The sequence below is a fragment of the Rutidosis leptorrhynchoides genome, chromosome 11 (assembly GCF_046630445.1).
Source record: "Rutidosis leptorrhynchoides isolate AG116_Rl617_1_P2 chromosome 11, CSIRO_AGI_Rlap_v1, whole genome shotgun sequence".
NCBI lineage: Eukaryota > Viridiplantae > Streptophyta > Magnoliopsida > Asterales > Asteraceae > Rutidosis > Rutidosis leptorrhynchoides.
The window spans coordinates 41,938,748-41,957,033 of NC_092343.1; the positions used below are offsets into that span (position 1 = coordinate 41,938,748).

The 18,286-nt window shown below is 32.4% G+C and overlaps 2 protein-coding genes across 2 annotated transcripts; both read left to right on the plus strand.

Moving 5' to 3' along the window:
- The first annotated feature begins 728 nt into the window (after positions 1–728).
- Positions 729–3,315, plus strand: LOC139876843 (probable protein phosphatase 2C 43). The gene is given in 3 exon segments (XM_071864222.1): positions 729–943; positions 2,246–2,368; positions 2,371–3,315. Coding segments are annotated over 3 exon segments (1,014 nt in total). The 5' UTR covers positions 729–862; the 3' UTR covers positions 3,181–3,315.
- Positions 3,316–14,449: 11,134 nt separating this feature from the next.
- On the plus strand, positions 14,450–15,838 carry LOC139877875 (uncharacterized). Its single transcript, XM_071865270.1, has 3 exons — positions 14,450–15,344; positions 15,417–15,535; positions 15,629–15,838. Exons 1-3 carry the CDS (start codon positions 14,921–14,923, stop codon positions 15,836–15,838), a joined length of 753 nt encoding a protein of 250 aa, XP_071721371.1. The 5' UTR covers positions 14,450–14,920.
- The last annotated feature ends 2,448 nt before the right edge of the window (positions 15,839–18,286 follow it).

Consider the following 18,286-nt stretch of genomic DNA (forward strand, 5'->3'; position numbering starts at 1 on the left):
ATATATAGGCAGGATCAATGGGGAAGTAACCAATCGGGGGAAGCGAGGGGAAGCAAGATTTTTATTTTTTTTTCGTTTTTTTTTTTTGGATTTTTTTTCCGGCATCAAGATCACACGAAAATATGAACATTTAGAAGAGACACTTCGTGATGAATGTTATTATTTAGGCGGGAAAACGATCGACAAAAATAACATTCAAGATAATATTGTTCGTGAAGAATATGAACGTTTTTTTTTCTTCATGTTTTGTGAAGTAAAATTTAGCCCGATTTAGAGTTTAGAGTTTAGGGTTTAGGGTTTAGGGTTTGGTGTTTTGTGAAGTAAAATTTTTGCTTCCCCCGCTTCCCCCCGATTGGTTACTTCCATCTTGATCCTACCAATATATATATATATATATATATATATATATATATATATATATATATATATATATATATATATATATATATATATATATATATATATATATATATAATTGAAATTATAACGGGTTGGGTATACGAATTCGGGTCATTTATCGGGTACGGTGCGGGTAACCGTATTTGTATCTAAAACTGTACTCAAACCCGAACCTGGATAAAATTTTAAAACTATTCTCTTACCCGACCCCGGACCTGCAAAACCGGGCCAAACTCGGTCCAAAAAATGTGGGTTTCGGGTTTCCGTTCGGTACGGGCTTTTTGCCATCTAGTTGATATCAAGGCAGAGTATATACGACCAACCCTAGTTAAAATCTCCCCAATTTCATTCTTCACAAAATTACAAATTTGCAATAAACCTAATTCTCTTTCGATTTCCGTATCTAATATTACGATATCGCGAAGCAAACGACTTATAAAAAGCTTGAGTTGATTTCAATTTGATGATAGTAGCGAATATGTTTGCAGAAACAGTAGAGATATTATGCGAACAAACCATCGATCTCGCTTCCCTTTCTGAATCGGTAATTCAACTTATTTAATTAGGCTTTTATATTTATTTGTTTGCGGTGGTGTAAAGTTAGAGTTAATATTTAACTCATACTAAATGAAATTAGGGTTTACTTGATACTGTAAATTTATTATTATTTCGTTGTGGGATTGGGAATTGTTGTAGTTATTGTAGATTATTTATTCGTTGATAGTGTGCATGCTTCTGGAATCGTTTGATGGTTTTTTAGCTTATGACTTCCAATTTGTATACTACCATAGAGTATTGTTTTGGAAAGAGTAGATCGATGATCAATAAAAGTAATTGACTGAAATTGTTCTTTGTATCGATCTGTCAACAATTTATTGTGAATTAGGCTTAGTTTTTCAAATAGGAGAAAGTTAGTTGGCTAGTTTGTCCAAGAATGCTGCTGAAAGCAGGGGTATGAGGGAGGTAAGAATGTAAGATGTAGTTAGTATTACCTGTACCGTAAGGTAGATTTGGAAAGTCAACATTAATTGGTAGAAAGAGATTAGGTAATATATAGTGATATATAAGTCTGAAGTTGGATGATTAGTTTGTTCAGCTGTAACTTGGATTCCCTATATTAGTTTGTTCAGCTGTAATTGAATGAATGTTTTTGGTGTGCGTGTATATATATATATATATATATATATATATATATACACAGGGTCTTCATCAAGAGGGAAACACTTTTTAGGGGAAGTAAATTTTTTTCGTTTTTTAAATTTTTTTTTTTTCCCCAAACATTAAGATCACATAAAAATATGAACATGTAAAAAGACACTTTGTAATGAACGTTATTATTTTGACAGGGAAACGCTTGAAGGAATAAATGATAACATGTATCATGAGTAATTAGGGTTTTTATTCATCGTTTTTTTTCATCGTGTGAAGTTTTTTTTTTCCCCCCAAAATTTAGCCCGATTTAGGGTTTAGGGTTTAGTCCCTAAACCCTAAATCCTAAACCGTCCGTGTTAAAAATTCAATTTAAACCCTAAACCTAATTTCTAACCACTTAAAAAAACTTCAATAAAAATATTACATTACATATAATGCATGTTATCATTTATTTCTTCGATCGTTTTCCCACCAAAATTATAACATTTATTACAAAGTGTCATTTTTAAATGTTCATATTTTCATTTGATCTTAATGTTTGAAAAAAAATAAATAAATAAAAAAAAAAAATGAAAAAAATCTACTTCTTCCCAAAAAAATGCTTCCCTCTTGATTAAGACACTATATATATGTGTGTGTGTGTGCGCGCGCGCGCGCTGTGTGTGTGTGTGTGAACGCCGTGAGCTGTGCGCAGGTGGAGTCTTGTTCAACAAAGTTCAGTCCAAGCATTCGTTCGGGTAGTCACACAGACGTTGGATGTCGAAAATCAAACCAGGATGAACACATTTGCATCGATGATGTGTCAAACACATTGGGTTGGGTTCACTTTATCAATGGCCTCTCCCAACTTCTTTTTACGCTGTTTTTGACGGTCATGGAGGTTCTGAAGCCTCATCTTATATGAAGGAAAACGCTATGAAATTATTTTTCTTAGATTCTCATCTACCACAACAAACTTCAGACATTGATGACTTATTCTTACAACAATTGGAAGATTCTTATTGCAAAGCATTTTTACTTGCAGACAAGGCTTTAGCCGATGAATGTAGCATCAGTGATTATTGCGGGACAACAGCTTTAACTGCCCTGATCCTCGGAAAACATTTAATAATAGCAAATGCTGGTGACTGTCGAGCCGTTCTTTGCAGGAACGGTATTGCAGTACAGATGTCACAAGATCATACGCCTGTATACTTGGAAGAAAAGATACGGGTTGAGTCATTAGGTGGTTATATCAAGTATGGTTATTTGAACGGAGAACTTGCTGTTACACGAGCGCTTGGAGACTGGTACATGCAATCATCATCGCCTTTGATTGCAACACCCGATGTTATTCAAAAGGTTTTGACGGAAGATGATGAGTTTTTGATTATCGCGTGTGACGGGATTTGGGATGTGATGTCAAATCAAGAAGCGGTTGGGTTTGTTAGACAGGAGTTAAGACTATATGATGACCCTAATCGGTGTGCGAGGCAGCTTGTAAATAAGGCCTTTCTTCGTTACTCAACTGATAATCTTACTGCTATTGTTGTATGCTTCTCGCGTCGGAGGCCGAGGCCGACGTTCAGATGTAGTCTCTTAACTGAAGATGCCCGAGATATACTGCGTAATCTGTTGGAAGGCAACTAAATATGTGTGGAAGAGTAGTAGGGGATTCATTTCAAACCCCTCTGTTTTTGCCTTCAATTTTTCTGAGTTTTTTCAACATAGACCCGTATTTTGAAAACTTATTTAAAAGAATGATGTACTTTTAAAAATATTTACCATTTACTATTATCTTCTTATTTTATATTCATTTTTAGTTGAATTATAAAATTTTTGACAGTTAGAATATGTTCTATTAATTAAATTGAAAATATTCACATATAGAGCTACAAATCATAATTTGACGGCTTTAATTTGATGTTATTAGTACTAATATCTGTACCCTTATGACACCATTGTGTTATACTTTTTTTTTAATTGCAGTTAGAGATCACCTATGAAGGACTAAATCACTCACACGATCATCTTTCGCAGTTACATAACTCGCCCTTTACTGATGCCTTGAAGGAAACTCGGATCAATCCGAAAGCATAACCGATAAAACTCCCCTCCCCACGCGATCATTTTTTATTGTTATTATTATTTTTTTATATATCATTTCATTACCTCTTAAGGGCCTTTTAGACAACGTTTTCTTTCAAATTTCATGTAAATGTAAATAAATTTCATGTAAATGTAAATGTAAATGGAGACATAGTTCTCCTCCGGGCTTCAAGAAATGTGTTATTTATAAATAAAAAAAAATAAAAAAAAAAATAATTCTTTACAAATACCAACTAGTTTCAACTTCCGTAATCTTACTAATCTGTTTATGTTTGTTTATTTAACTAGATAGATTTCGGATCGCGCGTTGTGACGATTGCATTTGGGTATACTTTGCTTACTTCATGTTTGTAGTATCATACAATATTTATGTACAAAATGCCTACGTATTTACGCAACTAATAATATCATAATAAGTTCGTAATATATCTATACGTATAGACATAGCTTATGTTAATCTAGTCTATCGTCTACTATGTATTATATACATACATAATATTCTATATTTTCAATTTATGAAATTCTTTCTCTTCTTTACTTTTATCAAAACCAAATACTGACACCATCGTGTATTGTAGTGTTTTCTCTTCTTTATTTTTATCATACGATATTTGTGCTCATGAGTGAAGAAAAATCATAACTTCTTAAGTCCACACGAAGACATCATAGACAATTAACATCCAATTCATATACTCGGTGTAAAAGCATATTGATATAGAAGCTTATAGCTCATCATTGTAGTCGGACCACCAGTTTCTATATCTTACATAATAGACTTTAAAGATAATCATATAAGCACATGAGATGATTTAGAAGTAACTTAAGGTAACGCCTAACATAATACTTGCATCAAAGAACTACAAAAAAAATCCAGCCATGTTCATGAACTGAAAGTTTTGCGTAACATGTTGCATGGTGGAGTAGTTTTGTTGTGTACCAAAAGTGGGGCACGCACTTGCTTTTGTACCGTAAAAGGTCTTCTGAAGTTGCTTTGACATTTTGGTACCTTGTGTCTTTTATATTTGTACAGCCAATTCCTTTACACTTGTGTCCTTAAAATCTTTGAGTATCTTTTTGGCCTGCCTTTTAAACTCATAATTGAAATTGAAGTTGAAGCAGCTCAGGTAGCCATTTTAACAACAAAAAAGAATCAGATTCTTTAAAAACACATATGAAACCAAAATCAATAATTCGTACTTTTATCAAACTCGTGGTAGTACCTACAAAAGAAGCATTCAAGTTCATACACCAACATCACTATACAATAAGCCGAAACAAAATTGAGAGATGAATCACCGAGTTCAACCTCATAAAGTCATAAACAAACATTAAGAATAATATCAATGAATGTTATTTTAATAACAATGGTAGAACAAAACAGTAACAAAACGACATTGACAACGTACACATTTTTAAACTCAACGTACACATTTAGTGAGTCCATGAGCACCCTTTTCCAGCCCAATGGTCGAAATCCCTCTCCCATGTCCATTTAATTTGTTTTTGGCCCAAGTTATAAGCCAACTTGATCCCTAAACGCCCTTAAACCTACTAAATCAATCTAGGTCGTGTATTTTTCTTTCTTGTAGCCTCTCAAACGACTCAAGCGGCCACAAAACTTCATCATCATCATCATCATCATCATCATCATCATCATCATCATGCATCATCATCCTCCCATCATCTTCGAATCCTCTTCGAAATCTTAAATTGATTGCATATCTGCGTTAGTCTCGATCATCTCTACACGATTCTCTCTTCGATTTTAATTAGGGTATGATCTAAAAACTTTTTTTCCAGAATTTATTAGTTTTTATATATGTATAGGGTTGACATAGTGTCCATGCTCAAGTCATTGATTGATTGTATGCGTTGTTGTCATTAATTGCTCGATTGCATGCTTTTTCCGAAATCACGAATTTGAATATGACCTAAACTGAATTTTTCATGCTAAAATCAGATAATATAAGTACATAATTGAATTTCTCTCCAAAATTTAATAACTTTTCATGTAGATAATGCGCGATTTCGATAAACGGTTTGCTCGGTATACTTGATTGAAGTTTTCGACTAGTTTGATGTGTTATTGCAGTTTCTGGATTAAATGACTTGTGATATTGAATGAAAAATGTTCATAAGCATTTAGCTTATGGAAAGTAGTACAATTATCACCTAGATATTGTATGAATTGGATACGTGAATCACTTGTTATGCTTGTTTGAAGTTTTGTAACGAATTTTGTCGAATGCTAGTAAAAACAGAACCAAATTGTTAAATAGAATGATTTCTGGAAAAATACAACATTATTTTTGAAAACTACAGATTTAGTACATAACGTTTCTTTTAGGATGTTTGGAAATTGAATATGTAGGTTTTGTGCTATGTCCGACCAAATACAAACACCCGATTTTGCATCGAATCTGACTCACATCCAAGGCGTGGCTTATAGAGGAAAAACTAAATTGAACTAAGACTTGTGCTTCTGGAATACGATTATTTATATGTTTTAGGACAAGTCACTATATTATATCAACTCCTAATACTTGTTGCATTAGGTGTTAAATTGCCCTTGAAACAGTACTCCTAGATTACCGTTGAAACTGCTACATCTGACTTCCGCGAATAAACTTTACTAATTGGCTACATGAAATTCTTAGATCTTTTTAAGGATGAAAGTTTGAGATGTTCATGAAAGTTTAAAACATTCTACCACTGGTCTTGCATGATTTACATTTTTTTAGATTTAATTATAGAATTTTAAAACTGCTGCGAATGCTGGGACTGTAGCGTACACTTTATATTATAAATGTAATTCTAAAAATGATATGACAACATGGCTTAGATTTTTGGAAAGGTAAATGGACAATCTAAACACCTTACAAACGATAAATTGAAACATGAAACTTGTTTATTGACTTAGGTATGACTTTTTGACCTTCATGACATCACCTAATGATGTTTTTGACTTTTGTTGACCATATTGACCGAGTTTGACTTTGCTTGACTGCATTGACTATTGTTGACTTTTGCTGAAACTGTGAGTCGGACTTGAGTATTAGGACTATGTGCACCGTATAGACCGACTTAGCTTACTAGACACTTATTTGACCAACATATGTTCTCTAAGTTGAGTATTAAGGTCAAGAACCGTCAGCTTACTTTTTGTGTGTTAATCACACAGCTGTGCTACTAAGGTGAGGTATAGTCCCCTTTCCTCAACTATTTTTGGGGTGAGAATACATGCTTACTAGTTTTCAAAAGTTTATTATACAAGAGTTCACGGTCCTACTTTATTTTAAAATTTTACTGTTTATACTCGGGATGTGAATACACGCCGTTGAAACAGATTTTTACAACCAGACACGATGATTTAGAAACAAACTACGTATTGCATGAGTACACACTAAAAATCCCTTAGCTTGAATATGCTAATTTACAATTTGTAAAGCGAGAATCATATGGACAGATATGTTGGATTTTGACAAACCCCACCATACATTCTGAGGTGCTTATTATTTCGTAAACTGTACACTTAATGTAGACAAAAGTATAGAGTAAAGGAAAACGCGTAGAATAGTGAAGAAGAAATTGCAGATAGGTTGAAGAATGAAAAGGGAAGGTGAAGATATGTTTCTATTTACGGAGTATTATGGAATCTACGCAATATAAATGTGTGGCTGAATATGAAGTAGAAATGTCATCTCCTTATCTTTCTATTATTATTTATTATTATTATTATTATTATTATTATTATTATTATTATTATTATTATTATTATTATTATTATTATTATTATTATTATTATTATTATTATTATTATTATTATTATTATTATTATTATTATTATTATTATTATTATTATTATTATTATTATTATTATTATTATTATTATTATTATTATTATTATTATTATTATTATTATTATTATTATTATTATTATTATTATTATTATTATTATTATTATTATTATTATTATTATTATTATTATTATTATTATTATTATTATTATTATTATTATTATTATTATTATTATTATTATTATTATTATTATTATTATTATTATTATTATTATTATTATTATTATTATTATTATTATTATTATTATTATTATTATTATTATTATTATTATTATTATTATTATTATTATTATTATTATTATTATTATTATTATTATTATTATTATTATTATTATTATTATTATTATTATTATTATTATTATTATTATTATTATTATTATTATTATTATTATTATTATTATTATTATTATTATTATTATTATTATTATTATTATTATTATTATTATTATTATTATTATTATTATTATTATTATTATTATTATTATTATTATTATTATTATTATTATTATTATTATTATTATTATTATTATTATTATTATTATTATTATTATTATTATTATTATTATTATTATTATTATTATTATTATTATTATTATTATTATTATTATTATTATTATTATTATTATTATTATTATTATTATTATTATTATTATTATTATTATTATTATTATTATTATTATTATTATTATTATTATTATGGATAAACAAAAAGTAATACTAAATTTAATTAGAATATACTAATAAGGGGAATAATAATAATACTAGTGAAATGACCCGTGAAATCACGGGTTTGTATAAACGAAACTGTTTAACGATATATTTTAGGTATTAAGTGAATGTAAATACTAAAGTCATTTAGTTTAATGAACTGCGGAACCAAAGATTCCGACTAAGGAACTTGTCATTTTTATATATAGATTGATATACTTAATTTGATCAGAATAAATGATAATCTTCATGTGAGCCATGAAAATTAAAGACCCCGTGACAGCTCACAATTACTCTTTAGTCCATTGGCCAAAAAATGATTTAAAAATATCTTAATTCATAAAAACTCCTAACTTGTGTTACTAATAAGTGTATATTTTTGTAAAAAGAACATATACTTAAGATAGTTTTGGAGTTAACAAATAATAAAACAAAGGGCTAATGTATGATAATATATTTATTACTATTTTTTCATTCTACAAAGTTGCAAATGATGGTAAAAATAATATTTAACCTCTGCAAAACATAGGAAAAACTAAATAACATGAACACAATTGTTCCAACAACTTTGAGACAATTACCTCTCGACATCCTCCTTTATGTTTAAGCGATTGTAACATCCGTGTTACATCCTTCCCACATCGGTTGGAGAGGGGAACGAAGCATGCCTTATAAGGGTGTGGAGACCTTTCCTAGCATGACGCGTTTTGGGACCACAAGCGCAGCAGATCCCATGAGAACTCTGCAGTTAAGCGTGCTCAGGCGAGAGCACTACGAGGATGGATGACTTTCTGGGAAAGTGCTCGTTGTGTGTGGTTGCCAAGAAAAATCCGTGCACCTACGGGCAAATCGGACAATATCATGCTACGGGGAACGTGTTACCTGGGATGTTACAGATGGTATCAAAGCCAGGCCTCGGACCAAACGTGCACAGCGAGGACACTGTGTCCCATTAGGGGAGGATTGTAACATCCGTGTTACATCCGTCCCACATCGGTTGGAGAGGGGAACGAAGCATGCCTTATAAGGGTGTGGAGACCTTTCCTAGCATGACGCGTTTTGGGACCACAAGCGCAGCAGATCCCATGAGAACTCTGCAGTTAAGCGTGCTCAGGCGAGTGCACTACCAGGATGGGTGACCTCCTGGGAAAGTGCTCGTCGTGTGTGGTTGCCAAGAAAAATCCGTGCGCCTACGGGCAAATCGGACAATATCATGCTACGAGGAACGTGTTACCTGCGATGTTACAGCGATACAACCATAAAAGCAAAATAATAAGTCTGCCATCAGGAATCATCACAACATCATCACAACTGGAAACTTCTTAAACCACACACCGATATAGAAGAAAACTGGAAATGAGTCTATACCTTGTCATCATCTTATATCAGAAGAGAAATAATGATACAGTGAATGTATAAGGACACCAAAAATTGTGATCAAATATCAAGTGAACAGAGTTACCTCAATGAGAAACATATATATTCTTTATCCTTAATTTTCAAGATATGTCTAGTACCTATACCAAATAACCAAACACAGTTTAACTACTAAGCATAAATGTACAACAAATAAAAAATGGAATCCAAATTCTTAGTTCTCAAAAAGTTCCATGCAGTCTTCTATTTCTTAGTAGTACAGAACCACAACAAATATCATTGATCTACACAATAATATTAAGTGAAAACTAAATCTAAAAAAACCGTAACCCTAACTGTTGAAAATGATAAAAACTTACCATAATACCTTTTATCAAAAACAACTGAAGTTGAAGATGAATATACAAATTAATATTAATATAATCAATGGTAATAAGAACTAAAATGAGAGTAAAGGGTGATATTACTTCAAAATTTGTTTACTCAAATGTTTGATTGCGTCCTCAACTTCACAAGACTTAGATGATAATCTCCAACCTGAAAAACTTCCATAACATAACCATTTTAAAAATCCGATAAATAACAAAGAAAGCATAAAGATGATTAACAAAACATAAATAAAAGGACCATTTAATAACATATATCTACAATCATCGTGTTACTATAGTTCACTAACTACATAGATATTAATACACCCAAAGGATATATGTTTGAAACATATCATGCGAACCTTTAGTTTGTTAGATGCAAGTGTCCAACGAAAGCTCCAAAAATCTATATAATTCACTTGGATATTGCTCACAACCTTTTCCTATCCATAAAGCCTGACGAATCGAACATGAAACGTTAATCATGGAAAAAGAACATCTGCAATTAGACCAACACTGAATATACGACATATACAAACACCATTATGCGAGCAGTCAGCACAGCCAAAAACATCCAATGTTGATCTTGATCCATACTTGCAGCAACCAATCTTGTACTAAATCTTAATACATATAACTACTAAACAAAGATATGAATGGATTATAAATAACTCCATCAGCTAAATGTTTACATACCTTTGATATTTTCTACAATTAAAAATTGAGATTGAAATACACTGATTTTTTTTTTTGTTTACACTGATAAGTAGTAGTTAAAAATTCTAGTTTGTATGATGAATGTATTCATAGTTTCTTTTCCAGATAACAGCAAGCTTCAAACAACAAATGCAAGTATGCAAATACTATATAAAAAATGAACCAAACATTTGACCCACATAAATGGAACTCACTGAATTTAGGAAAGCTACTTGAAAAGCGCATAACCTGACTCAAAGCCTCGCTAAACACAACCTACACAACAATTGTCTGCATAATTAGTGATGGTGGATAAGTAACGTAACTAACATAAGCATAAGTAACAACATATTATAACTCCAAAAAAATACCCGAGCATTGTCTAACACTACTATCTGTTGATGCTATATTCTCACATCTCAATGTAACTCCTTACCTAAAAAATAAAGGATTGCATTGGAAAACTTGAATGAATTTGATAATCATTCAAATTAAAATAATAAAAGAGAAAGAACTACAGTCGATCTTGAACTTCTTTTTGGCATTTTATTGGTGTTCAATAAGTAATTATCACATACAATGTTAAGATTTCTTATCCTTCATCCGCATAAACCAAAACAACCATATGATAATTTAATTAGGTTAAATAAAAAAAACGAAAATTAATTACCTGCAAATCAAATGGCTTATACCATCATCTTCATCTTAATCCTTCTAATGTTTTATCATCATGATTAATCAACACGAGTGGATTCAAATCCAAATGGTAGCTGATAGGAACAATACTAAATGGGTCTAAATTGAATAATGAAACCGAATATATTTTGTACTAAATCCATTAGCAAATAGTATATGATATATTAAAGAATACTTTGACCCATTAGAGCTTTTAGAATCTTTAAGGGGTTGGCCAATTTGATAGTTGTTTATGACTACTAAGAAAGTTACAACTATCACAATTTAATCAATAAACACAATAAAATGTTCAAGCACTTATATGACAGTTAACAACGTCTTTTTTTATCTTGGTCAAAGAAATTGCATACGGTAGAGGGGCACATTCCTATACAAAGAAAGTTAGATGGGTCACATTACTATACAAAGAAGGTTGGTTACTACAGTTGTTAAAATCAAGAACATCTACATGGAAGAAAGATGTGATGAAACAGAGGGAGAAAGAGAATGGGATAGATTATTCCTTGTTGAAGTGTATAGATTATAGAAATCTGCTTAAGAAAGTCAAAATATTAAAAAAGAAAAGAAAAAAAAGACATGGTAGAAGTAATACCTTTATGATCTTGGGTCTTGCCACACGCCCTTGTCTGAGAGTATTGAAAAATACTTAGAACACTGAAAATCAAATATTGCATATTTGGGAGAAGCAAATGGAGTTAGAACCAATGCTCAAGTTAAGAAAACCAATGGAAATACCATTCAAAATGCCACAACCATAAACCTTTATTCAAGATGTACTCACCATAAGACTTTTTTAAATATGTTTAATGAGAAAGCATATTCTTAACATATCTAATAACTAAGTGATGGTAGTAAATCAACTTCTCATTAATATATATATATATATATATATATATATATATATATATATATATATATATATATATATATATATATATATATATATATATATACTGGAACCAATTTTCAAACTTGTTCTTCTTCCATTTGACAGCCCTAATCAACCTGCTCAATTACAAATTTACAATTACAATTAAAATTAAAATTATAAAGCATCATGAAAATCAAACATATATAGAACGCTTCGATTTTATTGAGATGCAGACAACAAACCCTAATGATTAAGTGTAAATGATAATACTGGAACAATAATCCCGATTGTAGCGGTAATGGTAAATAACCCGAATGAACTGAGAAAATGAAGAATGATAAAAGTAATTGAGTGTAAATGATATTATCTACATGTAAATTACATACCTGAAAAGGAAGAAACCTTATATGAAAAATAATTCTCGAAGATTGAAAATATTACATGTTGATTCCGAAAACATCCCCAATTTAATGATGTCTTCCAATTGAATATGAAATAAAATTATATGTTGAAGAAAACACCTAGATGTAGGGTTTCAAGAAGATGTAACAGAGGGATGATTCAGATTTTAGAACTATTATCAAAATTCTGAGAAAGATTTTAGAATTTTGTACGCGTGTTTTTTTAGATATAAAGAAACCCTAATTTGGAATTGGAACAGATACAAATACGAAGTATAATTTTTTTTTTACTGTGGTTTTAATTATTTTAAATAAAAGTAATTAGTTTTTGATGTAATATTTTAGTATTAAGTATTATTACATCATCACATGGCCTCTAAATTTTTCTTTTTGTATTTTGATTTTCTTTTTAAGAAGAAAATTGCTTATTTGTGATGTCATCATTTTAGCATTTTAACAGAAACTATAGATTATTATGTAACTAGATTATAATAATGTTTAAATATTAATTATGTAACTAGATTGTAAATTATAGGGGACTGATTCGTACACCACTTGAAATTATCCATACACCACTAAATATGCTTTAGAGAGTTGTACAGTACAACACTGTGTTGCATATTTAGTGGTGTATGGATAATTTTGGTGGTGTACGAATCAGCACCCTAAATTATAATGTCTTTATTTTATTTATTATATTATTTATTTATATTTATATTTATATATATGGTTAAATGGAAAAAATGAAAAAAATTAATATCACGTCAACTTAATTTCATCTTCACAAGAGCACAACACCACAAAAATCCTCTCCATAACGCCACAACAAACTCATTTAAGGTAACATATGGTCTAAAGTAACCAAAAAGACAACAATATAAAAGCTAGCTAGTAAGCATTATTATAATTATCAATATAGTTATTATATATGAATTAATAAATAAATAAATAAGACAGGTGATCCCTCCAACCATTAGGTTGCAAATCTCTTTACCTCTCTTTTCACAATGTTACAGGTAAAGAAATGAGAATATTTAAGGATTGAACTAACACACAGTCATTAACCCTCACCCTCGCCGCTGAAGTTTTATGCCGAATCCTATACGAACCCCTACCTTAAAATGTTCAAACAAGAAATTGAATATTATGATAAAAAAAAATATGGTTCTTTCGTGGAATGGGAGAGTAACGATGAACTGCCTAAAAGACGGCGCATTGTAACATCTAAATTGATTGTATATAAAGAAGATGTGATCCTCACTGAAATAGAAGTACTTGACGGTTGTAGGCATCCATAATACAATATTTTCTTGGATATTATAGTAAAGGTGATATATGATGTTGCTCTTTTATGAGTAAGTTTCTCATTGATACCTTAATCACATTTTGGACGATATTAATTTTACATGGAAAAAACGTTTAAAAATATGCATTGATGTTGCTTACGGTTTAGACTATCTTGATAATGAGATGAACCAAAAGGTGGTAATTCATGTAGAACCTATAAAAATGCACATTGTTCATCCCTATTATTAACACACATCAAAATATTCCTTAAACCTAACAAATTATATGACATGACAGGTACCTTTCTTCTCTACTAACCTACAAACTTCAATCCATTAAAACCTTTTTCACCAAATTAAAACACACAAATCTAAAAACTTATATCATCATTTATCGTTAACAAATGAAAACAACCAAAAAATATTTTATTATTATCAATCATCCCCTAATGTTGTGTCATTGTTCCTATTGATCCTTCGTTTCAAAAGCTTTATAGCCTCCTGATTGATACTCCGTAAATTTGTATATTCGATTTTGGAATTTTTTTTAAAATAGTAATTTTTTGAATCAAACTTTTAAAAATGGAAACTGAAACAAAATCGTTGCAAAAATGGTAAAACCGAACTTCCAAAGTTCGGTTTTGGTCAAACCCGAAGTTTGGAAGTTCGGTTTTGTTATTTTACTCATTTCCACAGTGACTTGGCGACATGTGTACTAGGTTAGCCACCCGTGCCCTAAATCGAAGTTTTAAACTTCGGTTTTGCAGGCTTTTCAGCAAAACCGAAGTTTGAAACTTCGGTTTTGGGTCCTGCCATATTTTGTTCACTTCTCAGCCGAATCTTGCTTTTTGCAGGTCGAAATGTATGCTTTTATACATCTATTTATACCAGTTGAAACTTCATTCTCAATAACAACATCACATACAACACAACCACATTTCAAACACCATAAACTGAGTTTTAATTTTCACTGAATTCAGCAGTTTAAAACTAAAAAAACACAAAATCACATTCTAAAAAAATGGCCAATGATGAGAACGATGGATGGGAATACCTACTTGATATTGATGATTCCGATCTCACTCAATCTGTATTAGTTTCAAAACCCACTCAAACCATATTGGTGCCCACTGAGTCGCCACCATTCCCCCGACCTTTAGAGTCCCCCCAACTTAACCGTCAAAAACAAAAGCAACCTATTTCACCGCAACGACATGTTCTTCGCGGTTCCGGGTCTAACAAAAAGAACAAATTATCCTACCGAATCCCTGGACCCGCTGGTGTTTTCCAAGATGCGTATGAACTTCGAAATAACGAGAATAACGTTGTGGATGACATGTCTACGCAAGATTTTGTAAGGGAAATAATCAACAGACCTGAAGCGGGTGATTCGTTTACACTGGATCCGTGGCTACGCGCGATGGAGTTTGCATATCCGTACGGAAGTAAACAACAAAATTGTATACTTATTCTTGAAACCGTAAGCCAACAGTTTATGTGTATTGTTGTAACTGTAGGTAGATCTGATATATCAAGCATTTTGAGACAACGTAGATTCTTACCAGCTGATCAAGTTGTTGGTGTTGTTAAGACTTGTGAGAAAAATGTTCTCGGTGATCTGTCTGTAACGCTCAAAGTGAGTTTACATCACTAACTTATGTATATTTTCATATTTGTATTGCGTTGACTAAAACAGGTTAATGTAACTATATTCATTTATGTTTAATAGGACACTACGGGTACTATTCGAGGAACAGTATCTAGCAAGATCATCGATGGTGTACATGGGAAGTATGAAGGTGTAAAAGGTATACGTGAGGGGGCTGTTCTGGTGCTACAAAACTGCTCTATCTTTTGCGCTAGTGTGAAGGTTAAAATCCTTAACATTACACGCAAGACGTTAATTAAGGTGTTCTTTAAAGACGGTGGATCTACGTAGAGCATTGTGTTGTTGTTGTTGTTGTTTAAAATAAACTATTGTTATTGTTGTTTTAAATAATGTATTGTTATATGTTGTTATTGTTATTTAAATTAAATTAGTTGTTAGTTTTGTTTAAAAACGATACTAAATGTATATCACAAACGCAACGAATTTATTAAAACAAGTTCAAAAGATAAACATTACAACCAAATCATCATAAAATACAACTAATCAGTGCCCATGACGTCCCCCACGTATATATCGCAGGTGATGACTAGTTCCACACCTTGTTGGGACAGATTGCCTTGTACTCCTCCTCGGTAGTTGCTCCCGATTTTCATCATCGCCTACGGTTAAATCCTCGACAGGCTCATCCTCAAGTGGGTAATCAGAAACACTCACGTCAAGAGGGCTTCGAGAGGACGAGGCACCTACATATGGTCGGATAGGGGTCCGAGAAGAAGATCCATGATATGTTTCTTGAGGGGTCCGAGAGGATGATCCAAGATGCGTGTTCAACGGGGTATTGTATATGTTTGGAGGGCTGTTGAAGACGTTCTGATGGGTATTGTAGACGTTTTGATGGGTAAGGTATGTGTTTCGATGGGTACTGTATATGTCTAGAGGGTTAGGATAGGTTTGGCGAGGATCATGATAATGCGACTGATCACCGTAATCATAAGCCGGGAACTCGAAGTTTTGTGACGGATAGTATTCAAATGGAGCACCTGGCTGTTGGTGATGCACATATGAAAGTAGGTTATGTGGCATGTCATAAAATGCTTGCGGGTTAGGTTGACTGTTTGGTTGCATTTGTGCAAATGCCATATCTTGCATCCTCCAAAGCCCTTCCTCCTGTATATAGTTAAAAGTAACCCAATATAATCGATCGTGAGGTTATTGTTTATAAATAATTAAAATTTCACACAATTGTATCTTACATAGACATTGGTAGTCCCTGCCCAATTAGGATATGTGTTGGTACCCTCGTCGGTTCCTGGATCTGTAATGTGCACAACAGTGCGAGCCTTGTACCAGTCATAGTAACCCCTGCTGACACCCCCACCATCTCTACCAACAAATATACGGTTGACTTGGTCATTCCATTGTGCGATGTACGTGGCCTGAGGGGCATTAGTCCTCATATCAACACTTCTTTTCATGCTAAGGTTTGTTTTGTGCAAATGATGATGCGTCTGAGCGGGAAGCAAGTGTTCAACGCCTGGAATTGGCTGACCCCATCCAAATTGCCTACAGACCCGATCGGGTAGATGTGTCTCAATAGTAGCCCAGAATATAATAGCCCCACGGTATGACCATAAGGGTCTGTCAGCTGCGCACTGCTCGGGTAGTCGGGCGAATAACTCATCATCATAGGGTTGCCATATAAACTGCATCAACATATTATAAAAGTTAATAAATGTTTTGACTTTAACATAGCTTCTATAGTTTCACACCAAATAAATGTTACCTGTCTAGGCGTTAACGCCGAAAGTAGGGAGCGAACTGTTGACAATACATGTACTGGCGTATTTTTGTTAGTCTGTTTACCTTGCCACCTACATATGAATAACACATACAAATGAATATAGTTACAATAACTAAAGGTTTAAAGTTACAATGATCTCTTACCTAGAACCATAGGGTGCTGGAATAAGTGGAATATGGTTCGGTGGCAAGTCCACTGGAATCTTTCGTACATCATTTTTGAGAATTGGCGCGAGGGATGGAATTCGTTCATACACCCACTGTTGTACTAAAAGTAGCGAACCATTAATGGCCTTGGCTTCATAGTTTGTGGCCGCTTTACACAAATTTCTATAAAGATGTGCGAGAACCAAGGTTGCAAAAGACGCGAGACGGGATCGAGACGGTCGGGTCCTAAAAGGGTCGAGACGGTCGAGACGGGGTCGAGACGGAGGTCTAGACGGATGTTGACTAACGTTGACTTTTAAATAAAAATGTTATATATTATATATATATTGTACATTACATTATTTCAAACATAATCATTTCACACATGTTTAAATACTTCAACATTTCAAACATAAAAAAAGAAACCCTAAGTAATAGCACAACGTTTATTTTTTTTTTTTATAAAAAAAAAAACTTGAAAAAATCAGAAAAACCCGTTTTTTCCCGTCTCGGACCGTGTTTGACCGTCTTTTGACCGTTTTTTGGCCGATTTCCGTTTTTTCAAACGTTTTATGTATAAACGGGACGGGGCACTCCAAAATCCGTCTACACCCCCGTCTAGACCCCCGTTTTTTCCGTTTTTTACAACACTGGCGAGAACCGCACTACCCCAACTAATACGATTAGCTGGACTAAGTCCAGGATGGTATGCAAGAAATTCAAAAGGACATCATACGCATTAGTATCAGAAAATAGAATGCCACCCATCATGGCTAAAATATATACTCTAGCCCGCTGTTGGTGAGACTCGATAGTGTCTCCAACTTCTTC

Excerpts from the sequence above, each read along its gene's own strand:
- LOC139877875 (XM_071865270.1), top strand. The coding sequence starts at position 14,921 with ATGGCCAATGATGAGAACGATGGATGGGAATACCTACTTGATATTGAT. Across the intron at positions 15,345-15,416 it reads GTTTGCATATCCGTACGGAA|GTAGATCTGATATATCAAGC; the intron begins GTAAACAACAAA and ends TTGTAACTGTAG. Across the intron at positions 15,536-15,628 it reads ATCTGTCTGTAACGCTCAAA|GACACTACGGGTACTATTCG; the intron begins GTGAGTTTACAT and ends TATGTTTAATAG.